At 35.8% G+C, this 23,213-nt stretch overlaps 1 protein-coding gene across 8 annotated transcripts in view; it reads right to left on the bottom strand.

The window, feature by feature from the left end:
- Positions 1–23,213, bottom strand: part of VPS13B (vacuolar protein sorting 13 homolog B) — a 410,907-nt gene that overhangs the window by 59,932 nt on the left and 327,762 nt on the right. For all 8 annotated transcript variants that reach the window (XM_090137834.1, XM_031591056.2, XM_090137833.1 and 5 more), the window contains 4 exons: positions 22,095–22,294; positions 19,322–19,529; positions 18,805–18,989; positions 1,592–1,788 (listed from right to left, as the gene is read on the bottom strand). In XM_090137834.1, coding sequence (XP_089993960.1) covers positions 1,592–1,788; positions 18,805–18,989; positions 19,322–19,529; positions 22,095–22,294 — 790 coding nt within the window. The remainder of the gene's footprint in view (positions 1–1,591; positions 1,789–18,804; positions 18,990–19,321; positions 19,530–22,094; positions 22,295–23,213) is intronic.

Below are 23,213 nucleotides of genomic sequence, written 5' to 3'. Positions count from 1 at the left end.
TTTCTGCTTTAGTTCTTTGTGATCACACAGAGTCTGGAGAACATACAGCTTCCAGTGTCATTGCTGTGGACAGAGAAACTGTCCTCCTGGGAGTCTTCTGGTACCTCAAGGTCATTTAGTATTTTTACCCCATTTTATCTCAAAACTCAGACAGCAACAAGGATATTCACTATTCTCCAGCAGGCCTCCCTGCTGAAAACTCCCTGCTGAGTTTAGGCCTTCTGGGCAGGTGAATTTATATTGTGCTCTAAAATGTTTCTCATGTTAATCACAGTCCAAACTGCTGTCGTCATTAAAAAAAAAAATTATTTGTATTTCATTTGAACCCAAGAACCTTTCTTAATAATTACTACTCATTAGCTTATCAGAGCTCCCTGAATGGAACATCACATAGGTGATAGGGTGATGAACCCTATCTGAGCAGAAAACAATAAGCGTGATTACAGCGTCAAATGCCTTGGTGAAAAAAATCTTCTAAATTTCACTACTTAATTTTCAGTTCCCACTGAGTTCAAATTTCTGTGGTGTTAAGCTGACCAGGAAGGCAATTCTGCCAAGGTCCCACATTCAGAGGAATTAACCTTGTCTAAAACACTTAACTTCTCAATGATGAAAATGCATTCTTTCACAATTAACATCAAGAAATCATTTCCAACCTGATACTATTAACAGAAACCAGATGTTTAATTTTCTTCATCGATTTTGTTAGCCGTATCTGTATTTCTTGATTTCTCTGCATTCTGTAGCTTCACATACATGTATATGAACACAACACTTGCACTCAAGCATGTGTCCATACACAGACAACAGCAATTGGCAAATACAAATGATTCAGCAGGGTTTTCCACTCTAACTACTCATGTTAAGAAGGTCGTTGACAGCAATTCCACAGCCTTTTATGAAGGACCTTATACTCATTTCTTCTAAGTTCTCTTATTAATCAAAATGGAATGAATGCAAACAGTGAATTTCTGTCACTGTATGTCTACAAAGCCTCCAGATGTAAATATAACGAAATATTGATCCCTAAAGTTTTAGAACTCGGATTAGATTTTTTTTCTGTTGGCACAGCAAGCAAGCTGTGTAAATAAAAATGTATTACTCTTGAAGTACCATAATTTTGTTTCAAAAATACATTTAATAGAAAAGTGACTTATCTTAGTCATTGGTTTGCACTGAGGACATTAACATTTACATACAGTGGTGTGCATAACGTTTACATACGGTGGGAAGAAGAATGATCACTACTGTGTTACACAGTGGACTGTGGCTCAGTCTCCTGTTAATTACCCAATTTTATGAACCTGTGCAGCTAAGAGGTTTCAGGACACAGCCTGTTTTTTTTTTTTACTTTTCAGTAACAATGGCATTCAGAAAATTATAATACTTTCAGACTGTTAATAAATCTAAGAGAGAGCTCTTTTAACACATACTCCCCACCTTGTGTGAAGGTTTGAAACTCTTTTAAGACTCGCTCCTCTTACCATGTATGAAAACAGTATCTTATTTCCTAAACCTCTTTAAAAAGATCTCCTAAGAATGCAGCATTAGTTTTCTGTTTTTCTTTTAAATTTGCCTCCTTTAAAATTACCTTTGGTCATCTGCCACGTTCTGATTGCTGTTCAGGACGATCCTCCAAAGATCGGAGGCTATGAGCTCCTTCTGATCGTTCACAAGGCTGATGTTGGGCAGCTGCAGTTCACAGACTTTGCTTTCCGATAGACTGAATTCCCGGAATGCAACAAATGATTTCTGAAGCTCATCCCAGTACTCCAAGCTGCAGGGAATCTGTGATAAAAAGGAGATGTGGTAATTACTTTATATTTCATTGCAAACAAAATAATGGAATTTACAATTCACACCACAAATGGAAAACTAACTAAAAAAAAATAGAAATTGCCACATGAGAAACCAGAATTGTAGCTGTTACTCAGATTCTGTGCTGTATTGACTAAAAATGTTTTTCAAATTTCATTGCAATAAAACAGTTCAATCTTTCTCTTACAGAAATAGCTATTTGCTCCATAATATCCAAGAACAACAAAGACAATGCAGAAAATCATTATTTGTATTAGGCAATCAAGAAATCAATCAGATGCCATTACAGTGCTCTACTAAGCTCACTTTAATTATCATTAAAGATCACTTTTTATTTTAATTACCACTTTTGTTTTATTGCATTAAAAATTCTAACTTGTTAATTACTCATTTAATCACTGATATATTAAAATGACTGAAAAGGCAGAGGAAAAATAATGATGGGCAGAGTGATGCCATGTGGAAGGTCAGCACATGAATAAAAATCCTGTGACAAATTACAGTGTATTTGTAATCCCATCACCTTCTCTGTCATGGAATATGGAATTTAGCTGACTTTTGAAAACTCAAGCCCAGCAAATACACAGTAGATTTAGTTTAATCACATTTCTTATTTTAAGTCTGTAAATAACCCAAACTTGATTACTCCTGGATGCTTCACTGAACAGGAGGGAACATCACTAGAGACATTTCTAAGCATAACAGGACAAAAAGATAATAAAAACACAGATTTTAAAGATGTCTTACACATTTTTTTCCCTTCTTTTTGATAATATAATGAAAATGAATGAGAATATGAATTTAAAATAGGAGTGAACTCAGTACTGCAGGAGGACTTTACAATTAAGATACAAAAATCCACAGTTACAACTAAGAAAGAGTCAAGTTGTCTGAAAACAAATAGTAAAAAAAAAAAAAAAAAAAAAAAAAAAAAAGCATAGATATTCATATGTATATACTCTTATGTTTTCATCTTTGTATGTGTATATATAGATAGATGCACAAAAATAACCTGGAAAAAAGTAGGAATGCATCAGAGATTTCAGTAAATCTAAACACAGCCACAAAATAAGCCTCCATGAGTATTTTCCTTGTTACTCAGTAAGGACTACAATGCATACAGAGGTGACAGCAGACTGATTAATTAATGGGAATGAAGGTTAAGGAGGAAAATTCAGGGAGCTCAGTGGTTCAAGCTGGAGAGGGCAAAGGAACATAAATAATCTCCTCCAAAGAATCTTGCAAGAATTAACGTGTGGAACCACAAAGCTTGAAACATGGATTTTTACTGCATCTGTCAAGTCACAGTGATACCTGATGATGGAAAAAAGCAACCGCTGACACTGGGGCTTTTTTTAGGTCAGGAGGAAAAAAATAAATCTGATAACTGCTACAAAGCTCTGATGCCACTATGTAAAATAGGATAAGTGTAGCAATGTCCAATAGGAATGCTGACATAATTTCAAAGGCCAGAGTCTGAAAAAGGGGATTGATTATGCATATGACAGCAACATATCCTTTATAAGCTGCATCTCCAGCTGAAAGTCGTGAATAGAGGTCAGCAGGAAGAGGCCAGCGGGAAATTATGAGGCAGCAGGACAATGCCTGGAAAAAGCAAACGCCACCCTGAGAAATATCAGGTGAGATATTTCCAAAAGAGTGGGACAAATGTCAATTCACTTGTATACGACACCTGTAGGGTCTCACCTGGACTAGGGAATGCATTCCAAACTCTTCATGTTAGAAGTGTTAATACTCACATTGGAACCTGCACAGAATCAGCCATCAATTCAAATGGTGGAGTCACCATCCCCAGAGGTGTTCAAGAAATGTGTAGATGTGGCACCAAGGGGCATGTCTTAGTGGGCATGGTGGGGGTTGCTTGACGGTTGGAATGAGTGACCTTAGTTGTTTTTTCCAACCTTAATGATTCTATGAAGGGAAATACCATTGCTCTCCAGATGCTTCAGGAGCTAAACACTTCATAGAGGATCAAGTCTAGAGAAACTGGGGGGACAAAACAGTTGCCCTACCAATAAAGAATAAGACTAGGAATGGAGCATAAGAGAAAAAAAAAGAGGTCTGAGGACAGCCTTTGTATTAATCACAGCTGTTTTTAAAGACTTGATTTGCTAATAAGATGGAAGCAGTGACCAGCACTGTCCCCAGTGGACAAGGACTGAGCTTGATGATCCAGAAAATATCTTTATTGGTTCTATGCTGCCAACTCTACGATCGTACTGTGCACAATAAGTGTTATCAAATGTTACATTATTATGTTTGCAGCCATATTTCAAAGTTGTGTTACATTTATTCTTCTTACTCTTAGTTTCTCTAAGAGTAGAGTTTAATTCTTGTCATAGTTTAGCACATTTAGATTTCTTCAAAACTTCTCGGTGTTGAATGTTTTTTAGGCTTTAATGCCTGTGGATAAACAAAAAAATTACACCCCAGTAATATTCCTATCTTTCAATGAGGTCTTGGAATTGTATGATTATGAAAGGATCTGTATAATTTCTAACAAAAGGTTGCAGCCTTTCATGGTAGCACAGTGCTTCCGAAAATATGACATTGATTCATGCAGCAGTATTTATTTCTGTTTATTTTTAAATCTCTGTCTTTAAAATGACCAAATGACCTTGAGTATTTCTAGGAGTGTGATTCAGTGGATCTGAATACTTGGTTTGCCGTTGTGCTTTCTGTTGCCTATCAACACCTAAGCTGTCTTGTCAATGCTATTAAGTAACACATGCAACAAAAGTCTTGAAAAGCCATCCTATTATTTACAATATTTATTTCTTTCAGATTGCATCTCACAACAAAGTATTTTTTCCAACATGCAAGGAAAATAATCTCTCTCTCTAATGACAACCTCACAAAACGGGAACAGAATGGCAAGTAGTAGGCATTTTAAAAGAGGCTAAGCAAGGCGATAAATTTTGCTCCCACTACGATTAATGAGCTGGAAGAAGTTGTTAAAAAGCACAATAAAGGAATTTCACAAGTTGCACTACAGTATGAAAAACTATTAGTAGGGTGAGAGGAAAGTAAAAGAGAGATTGAAAATAAAGGCAGAATGAAAGCTGGAGAAAAGCCCAACCAAACAGATTTGATATATGATGTTTAAAAAAAAAATGCTGTCACTCAGTAGGTGGTGGAAATAGAGAACCTTATCTTGAGGAAAAGATGGCAAAGTAAAATGATGAAAATAACTATTATGGCATAAAGAAGTAACAACTCATCTTCAGGCTCCAGTATAAGCTACCAGAGTGCATTTGTTTTCAGGAACTTCGTGGTAACCACCTAAGTGAATTCTGAAGAATTTGGAATGGCACATTAATTACCATGGGACTCAGTGGTATGAGCAGCCAGATAGAACAGTGTATCCATCATCTATCAATTAAAGCAGGCTGGTAGGCATGCAGAAAAGATTATTCCTGTTTACTTTTGCTCAGGAAAATTTTCTAACTGTTGCAACATGTCAAAAAAATCTAGCAGAAAAAGATATAATGCATTTCTAGATATCATCTACACATTAGAAGTAAAAAGTAAAAGGACTCCTTAAGTGATTACCTATACAAAATATGGCTCATGCTTTGGTACTATCCAAACTGCAAGCTTTCTAGTTTTAAGCTTTCAAAAGACTTCGTTGACTTAGAATCATTGATTCCTACATATCTAGCTGTATTTGTGCTAGGGGGTTCATTCCTAATGCCTGGTCTGGATAAATTTAAGGAAAGATGGTAGCTCTGGGCAATATTAGTTGCCAAAAATAATAGTTGTGAAAGCCTGGAAATGGGCTACAACTCCAAAACTGAGTCATAAGCAGTGGGAATAAATGAATTAGCTAAAACAAAAAATTCCCATATGTAGAATTAAATACCGTACTTCTACCTTACAGTATCTGAATAAAACCTAAGCTATAATTCGGATAATGATTACCTCTAAGCAAATGTGACCACTTGTGCTGCCTCTCCAAAATGAAACACCGAAGAAACACATCCAAGCACAAAAACTTAGCAAAACAACAAGCACTTCAAGAGACAGTACTCCATAGCTTTCTGTCTTCTTTCCTAGCTCTCAAAAAATTTTCATTACATTGACTCCATTCACATGTAAAATGCAAAAAGAGCAATCACTGAATAGCATATATCACATATATGCATATAGAACTATTTAACTCTGGTCTCGGATTTAACCAGGAATGTTCAAGATGAGTTTTGAAAGAAAAGCAAATACTACTGCACACTCATTTAGAGGACTGACTGTAGCAGTGGAGGGTACAACATCAGTTAAATCTTTTTTTCAGTAGCATTAGTAACAGTGAACAGAAGCCGAAGTGAAAAGGTACATGAAATCAACCTCAACTCCATAGTTGGGAGAAAGAGATTTAAAACAAAACAATTAGAAAATTTGAAGGTTTCTCCTTTTTCTTGTTACGTGTGGGCTACAGACATGGGAGATTGTGGGACACTGTCTGGATTAAGAATGAAAATGCTTTATTAATAATTGTGATAGGAAGGAATGCAGCTGTGTTTGAATGGCAGTTCCAGTTCTGTCCTCTGCAAGGACAGAACACAAAGAAACAGTTTTGCTGAAATAGTTGCCTTGGAGCAGAAATCTTTGGACTTAATGTCATTTCCTATTCTCTGTGAATCTCTCGTTTCATTCTATTTTAGAAAAAAGTCTTCATTCTTATTACGCCAGCACAGACCTTACTAATGTCACCTCTGTGAACATGTATCAGTTCTCTACTTGATTTGAAGTTTCGATCATATACATTTTGAAAAACCAAAAAAACCCCAAAAACACAATAGAAAAAGCAACCCAACCCCAATTCGCCCCTCTGAAAAAGAAAAAACAAGAAAACACCATAAAATCAAACAAGAAAAAGAAAAGAAACTTGAAAACCCCTTTTAAAACCCGCATCATTCAACTCATTTCCTGAATGCCTGTTAATCTATCAGCAAGACAGTATTGATAACCAACATAAATATTCCCACTTATGCACTACAATGTGACAGACCATGTTTTTTCTATTTCATCATGCATTATGTCACACATTATGTGTTCCAGAATAATTTAATTCCTATCTCGAAAGTGAAGGTTGGAAACTGCTGCAGAATCTGTTAACACCATGTTACTTATTAATCTTTTCATCCATGTGTTGTACACCCCATTGACCACATGGGTATTCTGTATCTCTACATAAAATTTTGTGTGAAAAGAAGATAGAATGGAAAAGAAAGCATTGTTAATCCACATGTGCTTTTTAAAGGCTTTTATGATGACAACATGATTCTAGACCTCCCTATGACCTGATGTTATCCTTCCAGATTTAGACTGTGTAGTTAATTTGGACTTTAAAAGCTTTGGGTGAACACTACTTTCTGCTGGAGTATTTCTATAGCTGAACTCCGCAGCTGAGCAAAGGGCCACCACCACATTTGTATAAGCTTCCAGGTTACCATAAATGACCACATCTATTACTTGCCATACATATTACCCCAATACCAATAGACCTCAGAGACAAACATCATTGCTGTTTAGGACAAAAGTAATTTAAAAATCTAAATTTCTTAGCAAATCACATCTTTTTCACAAACTTTTTGTTTGTTTGTTTGTTTAGGAAAAAGCTACAGATTTCTGCATATTTCTGTGAGGTTAATGAATTAAAAGGATATAAAAGTTTTGTTGTTTTATTACTTAAATACAAACAATATAATTCTTTAAATCAGTATTAAAATACATCAGAAAAAACAAAATCAGTATTAAAAGTAGATTTTAAAATATATACATGCAGATCTCTAAAGAGAAAGGTATCAGTGGTTTGGTTACAAGAGAACCTGCTCAAGGCAATTTTTGGCGATGTGTCCTTTTTATTTTTGTTGTGTTTTAGTTTTTGCTAGAAAATAAGTGATCTGCAGAATAAATGCTTATTTCTTGACTCTCAGTCCCTCAGATGGTGGGTGTTTCCTCTAGGAAATGAAGTTGTTCTTGTTCCAGAAACAACTACTGTATAAGAAAACTGAAGACAGGAAGCATGTGTGTGTTTTATCTTCTCTGAGTAGGGCCACCTAGGTGAACAAGAGGCAGAATACAATACAAACTTGTACTTTGTGTCAGACGCCAACCCATGCTGAGATTATAACTCGAGCTTCCTGAGTAGGAATAAACTGATTGCGCTGTAATAAAGCTATCCTGTTTGTAGGATATTTTCCTGTTCCAAGGCCAACTGCCCTAAAATACACAGTTCTGCCTTCAGGTGAACAGAAGCAGCAGCAGTAGAAAATAAAAGGCTTTATCCAGATTTTTACACAGGGAAAATTCTTGGCTATGACCATGTAGAACTATTAAGTTTGATTTCAAATTATGAGTTACATAAATACAGAAAAAAAAAAAACACCAAACCACCTGCAGAAAAATATATAATGTATAAAACATGCTCAAAAGCGATAATATTAAATAGAAAAATATAACAATATTTATCTTTACAATATTAAACATTAAATGCTATTATGTACAATATTAAATAGAGCAACAGCTCCTTAATATGCCCATTTGCACTACGCACCCAATCCAATCTGAGCACCACAGCCCGCTGTGGGATCCTTCAACATTCACAAGGCCCTTTATCTTCTCCTGTGACTGACTGAGAAATCACACTCCCAGTTACAGAACATTTCTGTAGCCTTAGAGCTGTCACTGTCTCCTGTCAGTGTAGAAAACCTCTCCTGGCACAGCCAGAGACGACCACTTTTCCCTTCCCAAGAAAATCCAAATTAAAAAATATAAGGCAGTTTACAGTCAGGAAAACATTTAATCTGCTGGTACTGCTACTACTTTTGGTACTAGTAGTAAATACATTTTAACCATACAAAGTATTTTCTATCCCCTCATCACAATCTCTTCCTTTTGGTTAGGATTTTCTATTACTTTGACACTGCTTTTTCCCTTTAATCACCCCTTATGTTTTGGGCTGTAACAGTTATTCCACCGTGGAACAATCTCAATTTTCAGCAGTCAGCAATAATCAGATACCACAAATGACGACATTTAAAAACAAAACCAGCAATGTAACATTTCTTCATGGAGTTTGCTTTATTTCTTTTTGAGGTGTTGTAGCTTTAGGACTGATTTTGTTAAACTACACTCAACTTTAAATATTTGCTACAAAACGGAATATCTGCCCAATTTCTTTTTTTTTTTTTTTCCCTATGCGTGTCGAGGCTTCGACTGAATAATGAAAATAACTACTTATTTTGTTTACTGAGTAATGACATACACCTCAGCTCTTTCAGTTTCATTTAACAAATTTATTGATGGCACTATTCACGTACTTATTTAATTTTGCTTACATTTATATTTGTACTGCAGCTTATGAAGTAAATTAAATACTGAACTAGAATAAAGAGATGTGAAAGAAAAGTCATGTCTTCCAAGAGAAATTGCTCTTTAGAAGCACATAGCTGCCTTTTAGCTGACTTTGGAAAAAAAATGCTTCTATACATCTTCAACTAATAGAAGCTATAAAAAACCCTTTGTAATATTGGAACCAGTTGAGAAACCACAAGCATTCAAATGCAGGAAATCATGATTTTATAACATTTTAATGTGATCTACTCTTGGGAAACAAAGTTAACCAAGCCCTATTTCTGTACAGGAAATATTCCACTGTACAGTTGTAATACATTGTGGTGAGGGGTACAGCTGCAAATTTTTCACCTGTAATGCCCCACTGGTATTGTGGCTTACTGAATTGCATCAAGATTGCCTTCCTGTCCGGAAAGCCCTCTAAGTACAAACAAGACTCTAAGCCCAGGTTTTATTTTCCCTTGGTATCAGAATATGGTAATTTAAGAGCCCTGAGAAATGCTTTTTAACCTTTTAGAAGAAATATGTAGCATTCTTTTATTAGGAACTCTGTTCTTTGCCTTTTTAAAACAACATGTGACCAACTTATCTTATCAATTTATCAGGCTAGCAGGTTCAGAACGAATGCAGGTGTGTATAGTAATGTAATCTGTCACAGATACTGACTTTTTCATTATGGAAAAATTATTCTAAACACACTAACAGCTTTTGTTAAGAAAGTGGAGAGCAGTGCTACGCTATAATTGAGAAGAGTTCTGCAGGATTTTTTTAAACAAGAAAATGTATGTACTCTTATACATTTCAACCCCCTTTTTTTCTACTAGGTATCATTCGTCTCAACACTGTGTTCATATGAAGATCGCTCGCTTTTCCAAAAGCAGAAGCAACAGCATTTCACTTAATCTCCTGAGACCCTGGTTATTTTCTTAATTTATTGTTGCAAATATTGATAAACAAGATTATATTGATAGGAGATCTTACATTAAAGACTCAGCTACTTCTTGCACTACTTTTTAATTCTCTTTCCCTGATAGAGGAACAATCCTTCACATTTTATTTAAGGCTTTCATTTTCAGGGTTTCAGTATTTGTTAACAATGTAAGCAATATACTGTTGAAATGCAGTCACCTCTGGGACTGAGGGTAGCAACCTATTAATACATGAAGCACTGTGTAATTTTAAGTAAATGGGATATTTTGACCACATATTCTCACCACAGTGAAGCCTGACTCCTACAAAAAGTGCCACAAAATCACCGTAGAGCAGAAAGGATGTCGGTTTGCAAAATTTCATAAATCAGACTTACAAACTCTGAAAAGTACAAAACACAATGAGAGTGTAAATCTGTCATTAGGATAATCTGATGGTTTCGTCAGTCTTCTGGCACCCAACAGAATTTTCACTAGCTCAATAACCCCAAAGGGTAAATTTCAGTGTGATGCACAGGCAAATTATGCACAACTTCCATTAACATTCCCAACAAGTTACGCTTAACTCCCTGCAGACTGTGCTGAAACCACAGTCCAAGCAATGCAGTCTCATCTTGATGCAGCGAACACTAAGATCACACAGCAAAATAATTAAGATTATACACACAAAATACAGTAACAAAATAGTAAAGTCTGAGTTAATCCTACTCCCAGGCAAGGAAGTTCACAAATAATGTTTAAAGCTGGAATTCCTAAAGAGAACAGGCTCTGTTTCAACATCTGCTTAAGACTCAATGTACAACCCTGGAACTTCTTTAGCCCCTACTTCCTCCCTGGAAAGAAAATGAAGACAATGTATATCATTAATAGCCAGAGCCTTATTGTTCAAAAACATCCAAAAATGTGCAAAATTTTGCCAGTATCACAATACTTACACGCAGATCATCTGAAGACTAAAAGCCAGACTTTAGTCCTCTTAAAGAGAGCGGATGTTTACATAATGACCTGCATTCATTTTGGTACGCGTGTATGCGTATAAACATCGGGTTAAGTGATGGGAAAAGAATTTCCTACATTATAATGAAAGGCAAGTTCTACTTCATGGTCAGATATGCTCAATAATTCTACTGCATTGTTTTGTTTCAACTTTGCTGCAATTCTTCACATAGTAGCGATATCAGAAAAACACTCTACACTAATACAGTCATTTCAAACAATACCAAAATGCAGAATTAATACGAAACGTTTTAAAAAGCAGAATCTCAGATGAAGTACTGCACTGACTTCCAAGCAGTTCCCAATAGTCAGACAAACTATTTCACCATTCATTTTAAGAGTCTGATTGTTTAAAAATGATACAACTGCATGACCGTAGATGCAAAAATTTGCAAACACGTACATCGATAAGCACTGCTGAACTTTACAACTTAATTCTGCAGTAACAGCGTGAACTTCAGTCACTAACCTGTCACACACAAATTATCTGGATTTCCAAAATAGATGTTGCTTTGGAAATGTAAGAAATGAATCAAAGATAAATAAAAGTTGTGGTTTTCCAAAAAGCTCCTTTCCCAGATACTCATATGCCCAGCTGAATATTGTAGCCCCAACAGGGAATGAAATGCAAAAGGGAAGCAGAGCCAGCCAAAAATGAGGTATTCTCTGTCAAAAGGGAAAATGAATGTCTTTGACGTTGATCATAATTCTTTTCCTGTTGACTGCCACGTCAAATCTTTCCTGGAATAATGACTTACAGTAGGTCTAATGTCAGTCATTCTTAAGCCCTTGCTTCCTTAAGCCACTGTTTAAACAACCATGAGGTGTTAGAAAATGACTGTTTATTGGCTGACAATGTTGAAAAAGTCAGGCTCCAGACCATAGAGTTCGCAAATGTTTTACTTACATAACGTAAGCACGTAATGCAGAGCAACAGACAATTTTTTGAATTCTCACCATTCAAAGGTGGAAATATTTTATGTTCTCTTCACTATCCCAGCAAATACTCCAAGTGAATTGTACCAGAGAGGGTTTATTTATCTAGTCCTTCTTTATTAAGTCTCAGTTAGGCCCTCTCAACAATACTCACTTCCCTACTTTCCTCCTGTAGGCCATAAGATCTCGTTAATGTAATCACCGCTTTACTAAATCAGGAGTAAATGCTCTGTTTATTAGGACACTATATAAAGAAGAAAGGCCAAAAAAGGGACACAACCATCTTTTTAGCTGCTTTTACAATGCTGACTATAGCACTGCATGCACTTGCATACAACAGGAATCCTGGTAGGTACAAATATAAAGGCCTGTCAGGTTTGTAGCTCGGTTGATATTTTGACTTCATTTTGACACCATCTTCCTTTTATCTCATGAGCATTAACACTTTGTATCTTTCACTGGATAGCAATTCAGGAGAAAGAATTTTAAGTCAGTACTGGTGATGCAGCTTAAATAAATCAGAGAGCTCAGAATTCAGAATATTACACACGATGTGATTGCTTCCATTAGATAAATTTGTTCTTCTCCATGTGGCCACTTGTGTAAATGCTGTTGTCACAATACAGAGCTATGGGACAATGCCAGCAATATCATTTACTGGGAAGGTAACTCTACTACAATGAAATGAAAAATACTCAGCATCTCTGTAAAACTTCACTAGCTAGAAGAGTCGCCCAGCTGTAGAGCAAGTAATTTTCATGTCTTGTTCACCTGCTTGCAAAGAAAAGCCAAATACTGCCTTGTTAGCAGACAAATTGCTGTCCTATCTTGAACCCAACCAACTTCAATTTTTGCTCCCTCTCCTGTTAACGCAAACTTGTCAAAGTTGTTTCTGGTAGAGATAAATAATAGAAAAAAAGTTGCTTAGTGGAAATCAGAGTAGATTATTATTAAAGTATTGTACAGTAAGAACGCCTATTCAGCTTTCTGAGTAAATGTAGCCTACTTCGAGGCAAAGACAAAACTAAATCTGAGATTCTCAGTAGGTAGATTCTCTGTGGGTAGATATTGGAAGACTCTGAAAAACCAGAAGCATAGTAGAAGCATAGCTTTTAAGCCTCGAGGAACAAATATGCATTACCACTTTCTTTGAGCTTAAATCCCTAACTGTAGCTAACTCCATATTCTATCTCTACAATTCAAAAATCACTATTGAATCACTAGCAGAATTTTATTCTGGAACTCCCTCCTTCAAATTGTAAAAAAACCCAAAAAACCAAACCCAAAACACAAAGAAATGAAGAAGGTAACTTTCCTCAGCTGTTGCAACCTAGTGGATTCAAGGAACTGTACAGGTGTGGTTGAATTTAGCACTACATCACATCCCTGAAATGCACATTAGAGTTCCTTGGTATGGTGAAGAATACAGCCCTCTTTAATTATCCTGTATGTTCTGAGACTGTGGTATTACCTGCATAATAGGTATAACCCTAAACTATCCTCTGCAACTAGAAATGTTTGCTTCTTCTGCACTTCAAATTTATTTATAAAAGGTATTCTGCCTGGTAGCTATTTCTGTGTCCAGTCCTCAGTGGAAAACATTTTATGGACTAGATTAGCAAGACTGAAAATAATCACCACCAGTGGATTCCAACTTTCAGTGCTACAGAAGAAAGTGACAGTGCAAATATAAGAACTGCTGCCCTATAACAGTGAGCTGGTTGCCTTAAAAATATAGTTTTGAGTTAAAGTGGGAACCTGAAGTACACCATAATTAACCCTTCACACAAGAATACTTGCTGAGCCAGATGTATAAATATATGCATAATTCCAAAGAATTTTAACTACAGAAATTCTACACAGGCTAATATCCTAAGTGTAACCACACTTTTAAAGCTACTCATTGATTTATCTTCAATCATCAGACTTCCTCCAACCATCAATTTATTTGAAGGTTTTAAAAGTCTCTTCTCAGGTAACAGCTGAGAAAATCTTAGAGGTCATCCCTTTTGACATAGAATCATAGAATCATAGAATTGCTCAGGTTGGAAAAGACCTTAAAGATCATCCAGTCCAACCAGGAACAATCTTCAATATTTTAAAGTACTGATATTTCTACTTCTTTCCTTCATTGTGCTTATTACCTTGTGAATTCATTCTGTGAAATTTTTCCAAATTGCTCTTTGCTGCTGATCTGTGAATGTGATTCCCACATCAACACTATAGTACCCCTTGCCCTTTCTGATTTGTGCAGTAAAGGATTACCCTGGCTCAACATTAGATGGAGTCAGCATGAGGATTAACTTCACTCCTAACAAATTTGTGCTGTTCTAAGTGAAGTTGCCAGTGCAAAATGCTTTTTCTTCTCCATAGCTTTAAAAATAATCTTAGCAATGGACAAGATCAAAAGGGTATGCCTCTACCAATATCTAAGTCTCCTGCTGCTTGACGGCTTTTCCTGTAGATCTCCATTACACAACTGGTACATTAGTGGTGGTTTAGAGGCAGTATTTATCACATTAATTGCATAAGACACAGCCTATTTGTTTTTTCTTCTTATGAGAACATTAAACTTCTCTTGTGTATACTTCTTTGTCCCACATTGACCTTTACTTAGATGTTTAGCTATTTCTAGAGCTTTCTGGGCACAAATAAAAAAAATCTCAAATATTGGATAATGAGCAACTATCAGCAAAATTAAAACAGAAGCTGATGTAACAGTCAAGAGTTAATATTTTTAATCAAAGAATTAGACAGACTAAAATAATAAAATAATATTTTTTTTTTTTTCAGAGAGAATGAATACTCTGCGTCCATGGCACACCTCTTTCTTGATACAGAGCCCAATATTAACTTCTTTCAATTAGCTACACAAGCAACCAAACACTTGTAAGCCTAGCAGTAAATTGAATTTTGCTTCACTTCATTGATTTACTTTCTTCTTTAGTAAGAAGTTAGAAATCGATGCGTTGTTTAATCTGAATCTCAATTACTACATAAGCATAGTCTTGATATATATCCAGAAAATATGTTGGCAATGGGAGTAGGAAGAAATACAATAAAGATACCTCAAATCAAACTTCTGCTCCTCTCACAGTTACAAAAGTTATTTTGGAAGAAATGAGACAAGTTTCCCCTAAAAACAACGTGTGACATTTCTTCATACTGATTTAGATACTTCAAATTATTTATTTTCAATTACTAGCCATTCAGTGATAGTTTTTGTCATAATGTTTTATAAGATACTAAACTGTAAAACTAGAATGGTTCTTCTATGTCTTCTCTGGTACAGACTGTATCTTCAATCTGAAATCATCATAACTTAGTAATCACTTTATTTTGATAGGATGCTTAAAGAGTTTCTTCTGTTTATTCTGTTTTGGAATTGTGTTGACCCACTCTACCAAAGAATAATGAAGTACAAGAGAAATCCTGCTCTCCAGATATAAAAGTGTTAGAAGTGATGCCAGATAATGGTTGTAGTATCTGAGAATTAGAAACACCTCACAATTGTCACTGAAGAGGAACTCCTTAAAACATTAAAAACAGTTCAGCAGGGAAAACTTGAAGTGCTTCATTAAATAGTAGCTATCTGAAAGAATGGTACATCACACAAAGCCAGAGGACATTTGTAGCATGTGAAAACAGGACAGTGAGGGATTAATAATTAAATGGAAAGGGGTTGCAATGTCCGGTAAACAGGAAGAAGTTCAAATCCTCTCAATCTCAGAAAATAAATACAATCCTGATGCAGTTTCTTGCAAGTGCATCGGGGATTCTCTCTCTCTGCCTTCGCATGAAAAGATCAAACTATTTGAAATCTCTAAAGAGAATGCAGCATGCTACTCTGTGGCAGAAACATACATTCTTTCTCTTCCTTCCACAAACAAAAGCAACAAAGTTGGGATTTTAAACAATAATAGAAATTTGATGAGTGAAACTGCTTACTCTTGCAACAACATGAGTAAAAGCATAAGAAAATAAGCTCGTGGGACAATCTAGAAGTTGCAGTAAGGTACAGTTTTATAGAAACAATATTGTTCGTTCCAACTCCTATAATCTGAAGCTGTTGGCTTATCCCTTTCTTCACAGCAGATGACATGCAGCTTCAATATATAAAAAAATTCTCTTTATGGTGAAGCTTTTGTAAGTTTCAAGAATTGAAAGAATAGTTATAGAAACAGAGAGACTTCTAAAATCTATTCATGATTTAAAGGCCTTGCCAAAAGAAGTATAGCAAGGACAGAAAGCTAGAGACAACATGCCCACAAAAATGCACCTTTGACTGGATTTATGTGAAGCAAAGGATTTAGGAAGACTGGAAACACACCTGGTGACATTATGGGTCCTCGTAGTATTTGAACATAAACACAATCTTGGGGAAGTTTTTAAAATATATTTTTAATATACTTTGATATCATTATTGTTTTTAAATTTAGTTCCTTTATCAGAAAAGCTGAAGTATTTGGTTTGCAGATGTTCACTACTGTTTCATGTCAAGAAGTATATGAAAGCACTGTTTTATATTTTTCCCATTTATATTTTGTGAATTTTCCACACACAATAAATATCCTGTATATTAAAAAAAATAGATATATATTCATGCAGGGAAAAAAGAGAGCTGATGAAAAACCTCCTGATTCATTTAAATCATCACCATAAGTTTGAGATGTGTATTCAGTAGATGTAGTTTACTTAAGGAATTTGAAAATTGATTCTATTACTTATTTTCCCATCTATTCTTTTTTAATAAAAAGTGCATCCTGTACATGTTTTATAAGGCCGTTTACTGACCTTGTGCAGAGCTGTTCTATTTATGTTTGCCATTTCTGAAAATATGATAAATCACCAAGCAACAGTTACTGCCATCATTAATAGCCCACCACCAAAATGTAGGCATTGCTACACTCCATCTACCCAGGAGCACAGTTTTTGAGTAGATGTGTTAGTCAAGATCACAGATGTGACACTGTGCTCTAACTTGGCTGATACCTTTAATGTCTTTCCTTGTAATTGAAAACCCAAGGTGTTAATATAAAATTCCATTATAATTAATTCATCATAAAATGGACAGATCTTACAAACAGAGACTGCCACAGTAAAAAGCACAATGAAGGGAAGCTATATAGGGATGCTTGACTAAAAACTTAAAACAATAGTGGTGGAAACAGTTCACTGTAGTTAAGGTAAAGGATTAAATGCAATGTTGAAGAATTATATGAAGACCAGTAGAAGTTTACTCAATCTAAATTGGCAGCAGAGCACCGTGTGAGACAATTATAGAAGAAATGACAGAAGACTGCAGCAACGTTCTTTTCACTCAGCTCAAAGGGGTTAAATGTGACTGCTACTCTTAAGTCTACTCATATGTACAGGAGAATCCCCATAGATGTCCATTTGAAGATCTGATACTTTCCTTGTACAGGGACATATTACAAATCACATACACTATGCTTATAATGTCTGTAATCTAAAACAGGGGCATAAAGCAATTGCACCAAAAACTTGGTGTGCTACACTCTGAAATACCATCCTGAAATAAGGTAAATTGCTGGCTTTCATAGCAATGTAATAGGGTCACCAAGAAAGCATACAATAACAATTCTGATCTTTGATTCAAACCTCATGCCAAGCAGAGCTGATCTTTACTTCCATTGAATTTTAATTTTCATATAACCGAAAGGACATACGGCTGTCTAGAGGGCAAAGAAATTGGCAGGACACATACATGATCTCACTAGCACCATGTGCACTGTAACAACATAATACCATTTGTCTGAGGAAGATAATACTTCTTATCCATAACTCAAAGCATATTGGTGCATAATTCAATTTTAAATGCAATTTTGGGAGTCACAGCAACAATAAAATATAATTCAACATTTCTGAACAAATAGGAGGAATTGGGAGATACTTAATTTCCTTGACTCACAACACTATTCTGACCAACGAGCAGATTCAATTGAAAAAAATAAAAAAAGAGATCCAATTTGAAACACAGGAAGAAAACCAAGATCAACAGAATTGAAATTAAGCAAAAAGTAAATAAGGCATGCAAAGAGTAAATGAATTTATAGACATGAATTTCACTAGACAATAGACAGTGTAGTAACTATTTTGGAAAGCAAACATTTTCAGAGGTAAGGATAAGGCCTATCTTTGAGGCACAGAATCACCAGTTTGCAGTACTCAGCTCTCCTTTGTAGGGCATTTCCATGATCTCACAAGTCAAATGGGTCTGCCCAATTCAATCCCCTCAAAGCAAAATATGAGTAATTAGATCCTTTCTCTGACTCTTGAGCATCTTAGAAGTACAGCCACCCACGATCAGAGAAAGGAGAGAATGGTAGTACTAGAGATCTTAGGTCAATGATTCCATACATCTTGGCAATTTCAGACCAAGCCTGTCTTTGCATATGTTTCACTTTCAAATTAAACAAGGTCTTTAAATAAAGACTGATGGATGAAAGCATACGAAACTAGAATAAAAACTTGGTATTCTTGGCAAACCAGACTGATAAAGCTTGATAGGTCATGAAAAAGCTTTGCAGACTAGTGGTTAAAATGTTTGCATGAGTAGTTTTGAAAGTAAAGATGTGCACAAGCTGTAGAATTTACCCTCCTATTGATTTTATAGAGCTCCTGACATTTGTTTTGTGCTCATTTTAAATAAACACAAGCTTGAAAACATTCACTTTACAGCAGTTACGTTTTCTGTTGTTAACAAGAGAAGAAAAGTTTCATTACCCACCTGAAGAACATCTCCAAGGTCAGCAGTGCTGATATCAGGGTCTTCGGTGGTATTAAAAGGAACAGGATTAATTCTTACGAGAGTGAGCACTCTGGGTTCTGGATATCTCCATAACATCATTCCCGGACTATCCTCAGTTTCATTGTAAAACACAACTTCATAGGCACCAGGAAGTTTTTGTGCTTCTGTCAAATGAAATAAAGGTATAATCTGTCATATAATTTCTAAAAAGAAACATGTTCTTTTATGAGACCAAAGCAGTTAAAAATAAACTCCTCAGGATCAAAAGGAGAGAAAGTAAAAATGCAATTTCCCTGACTTTTAAAAGATTACAGCTTAAATGGAAAGAAATAAAAAAAACTGTTTGGTTTTTTTTTTTTTCATTCTAGCAGATGGCTTTTCAACTGCTTAAAAAAAAATAAAAAAAGAATTCATCGTAAGAGGCAAGTTATCTTTAATAGGATACTACTGTATTTATTATATAATTTAAAAAATAGAGTAATAATATTCTTCTTACCTGCATCTTGTATATACTGGAACAGGCCTGTTCTCAGATCATCTGAGGAATGCTCTGTTTTCGAGGCCTGATTTCTTTCTGTAGAGAAGGGAGAGCGATACCTCCGTTCGGACACGAATGCCTCTGCACTGCCAGTTTTAGTAAGGTATTCCCAAACAAGCTCCTGGAGAAGAACTAAACAGTTCAAATGCTCCTGACCCCAGAAAACCTTTAGAGAAAAAAAAAAAAAAAAAAAGACAAAAAATGATTACCTACAGTTGTTTCTGAAGGAAAAAAAGAAAAGAAAAAGAAAAAAGAATATTATATTGCTTTCAGTCTACTCTAGTCTTAATTGCTTGCACATATCCTAAATGTGAAAATAAAGAAGAGGAACAACAAGAAACCTGTACAAAATCATTTTGGCTAATTTCTTCTTCTCATCATTCTGAAAGAAGCGCTAATTTTTGATGCTTACAACTGAGACAGTTGCTGGAGAGGAGCGCAGAGCTGCCAAGCGATACGCAAACACACACAGCTGAGTGCAGCGCGGACTGCGAGGACTACTCACCACTCTTCCAATTTAAAATGGGACCAAAAAAAGTTAAAGATTCAGAGTTTAAATTGAGCTGATTGGAACTCTGGAACACATTAGAAACTGAAGAAGCGACACAGCAAAAAGACCAGAAAGACACACCCGAGATCATCTCAAGCAAACACTGACTACATGCAGAATGCAAATTGGATGTGCTGCAAGCTATGCGAGCACGGCCTGAAGTTTAATAAAATCCACAGAAATTAAACAAAAAATACATCTATGCAAAGCCAAAATTCAAAATGCAGAAGATTCATATGCTGTGCAGCAAAAGGCAAGCAGACATTCCTTTCCCAGCACTGAAAAGCAGAGTTGCTTTTCTTAAATCCACCTCAGTCTGAAAGGATCATGCTATGTCCTTTAGCCCTTGTGCAGAAGCAGGCCCAGGATAAACAGGGAAACAGGGGAGCAACTTTAAATGGAAATTAATAAGGAAATTTAGAACCAATGTGGGACCACCAGACAGCAACTTAGAAGTTCATAGTAAGGATGGGAGGAGAGCAAACAAGTCAGGTCTGCACATAAAGAGCGGTGCAAATTTTGTCAGTGGGGAACAGCCATTTTCAAATACAAAAAAAAACCAAAATGAGAAGACTCTTAAAGTGACTGCAATACAGCTGTCAAGAAGGGCGCTTTTTCTTCCTCTGCATCGATGTGTAAGCCCATGGAGCAAACCAAGGCCACCTGCAAACAGCTGCAGCCTGGGGAGAGCTGAACGGGCAGAGCCCCAGGGTATCCCTGAGCCCAGTGCACCTCTGCTGCAACCTTCAGAGCTGTTCCGAGCTCAGGTGCCACCTCAGAGGAGCTCCATCACCCCCTGGGGGAGCCCAGCGGCCTCAGGTCTCTGCAGATGGAGAAGAGAGGAATGTTTTTTTCCATTCAGATTTATTCATGTTATTTTTAAGGCAGCTGGAACTCCAGAGCAGGGAATTCCTAATACAGGAGTAATAATACTGATTACTAATACCCCTGATTCACTACTAAGGCATCAATTTCACATCAGTTCTCTTTGCTCTGTTGTAATACAAATTAACAGGAGTAGAATATACCTAGATCAGGTAAAATTCATTTGAAACAGAGCAGCTGATGTTTTTGTCAGCAATCTCCAATCTATTCTACTGCACTAAATATTTTTTTTTTCTAGAAAAGCTAATTACTACAGAACACAGTCTAACAAAAAATGGCTTTCTCAGATTGATAGATATTTTTGAGGTCTATGTAAAAAAAAAAAAACAAACAAATTTATAAAAACAAAACAAAAACCCACAAACACCATAACATCCTTCTAGTAATAACACACAAAGGTGGTCAGTCAACCTGCAAATAACAAATCAAAAAGAAGCAGAAAAACAAACTCACTTTATTCATTATACTATATATACTAAATTTGTATTACTCAATTATCCCTATTCCATGTGCTGTGGTTTTACAAACTTCTGATGTTGATTCTGGGAAAAAGGTCTAATTATACAACTAAATGTCAAGATTTCCTTTTTGTGTTTTATATGCTTGATTCATACATGTATTTTAAAACATTTGGTGTGTATAGATACTACAATAAAAATAATTAAAACAAGACACGTCTTAAAGCCCACTTGTTTAAGTCCCACAGAATCTATGTTTCCTTTCAAGAACTCCCATGCTTCTTGGACTGGTTTCAAGTTATGGGCACTTCCAAAAAAGAGAGGACAGCACGGAAAACTGAGTCTTAATTACTACAAACAACGGTTTATAATTGCTCCCCTGAGAAATTTGTGTAAGTTTAAAAAGAAAGGATATGCATTTCATAAGATTACCCTGAGGCATTACAGACACATAGCTCACGGATGGACAAACACATACATCAGAACAGGGTCCTTAATATTAAGTGTTAGTAATTTGATCCAGTACTTTAGAGGAACACACACATACAGCTACAATGCATAGCTTAAGCAGTATTTAAAAAAAAAAAAAAAAAAAAAAGTCAAAAACAAAACATTGTAAACAATTTTTCAATCCTCAGTTTTACATGAAAGAAGCCTTACCTTAAAGGTTAAAAATAAAGAAATCAAAAACTCAAACTAACCAACCTGAAACCCCCAACCAAACGAGCTCTTGTTATCTGCAAAGCTTTACAGGCTTCTGTGCAATTTATTTGTAAAATCCCTATCACTCAAAGCCAGCCAAAGTTCAATATCAGATCCATAAGCATCTCATACAGACCTGCAGCAGTCCTCCTCTCAAATCAATGTACATTTTTGGAATAGATTGCTCTGGGCCAGGATCACCGCTGTGCTTACACCACTTGGCTTCCACTGTAACCGAGCAGCAACAAGGGCCGATCAAAGACCTGGTTCTTTCTTTGAGACTTGTTTTAAGCAGGAAATCTTTTATGTCCAGGACAAAACATGATCCATGGATTCCTGAAAAGAGAGACAGAGCCTTTATCCTGCTGGTAGTTGGTCTCCAAATTTTTGTCATTGCTGTCTGGATTCTCTTTAGGTTGAGACTGTGAATGTGCACCAGTAGGAAGTTTCTCACATAAGCAGCCCCACAACATCCATGGAATTATTTGTGTGGACAACTGCTCTCCAGTCCAACAAAGAGATTCACAGTTGGACAAGAGAACATGAGACTTTTTTTTCAGCTTGCTCTTACGGCATTATTGCATATACTTTATGCACTGTTGCAGTTATGGAGCAGGTATGTTTCAAGCACATTCCTTACAAAGAACTATTTGCCAAAACATTATGACTTTTTACATGTGTGAGTATTTTAAGGTTTATGAGAAGAGACATTTTTTTCATTAAACTGTGACATTTTTTCAAAAGAGTGTCCTAAGAACAAGAACAGCTGCTTCACTTGATAATATTTTAACCTGATAGGAAATACATATTTTGAATGATTCTCTTTGCTTTAGTTCAGGTTACTTATAAAGTACTGCTTTGCTAGACTTCGGAGCGCTTAGTGGGAGAATAAAGGTAATGTTTGAATTCAAATAATTCAAAGCCATTACTGTAACTCAAAATATATAACATGTGTTTACCTAAAAACAATCTAAGCTTTTCACATTATAACCATCTGCAGTTTACAGAGCTTTATAAAACATAAAAAAAGACAATGGCAGGTTAGATTTATGATCGACCTTATGTCTTCACATTAAAGACAAACATTTTCAGGAAAGAAACACCTAGAATTTTCACATGTCTTGTGAATTTAAATTCCTGCAATCAGAATTTAATAAAACAGCTTACTATCTCTTTAATACTTAAATATATTTGCATGAGAACTACTACAGCTGAGGCTGGGTTAATTTTTTTCTTCTGGTCCTTATAGATGAAT

The sequence above is a fragment of the Phasianus colchicus genome, chromosome 3, assembly GCF_987193195.1.
Source record: "Phasianus colchicus chromosome 3, bPhaCol1.hap1.1, whole genome shotgun sequence".
NCBI lineage: Eukaryota > Metazoa > Chordata > Aves > Galliformes > Phasianidae > Phasianus > Phasianus colchicus.
Note: the sequence above shows the minus strand (reverse complement) of the source record. Positions and strands in the feature narration are given on the sequence as shown.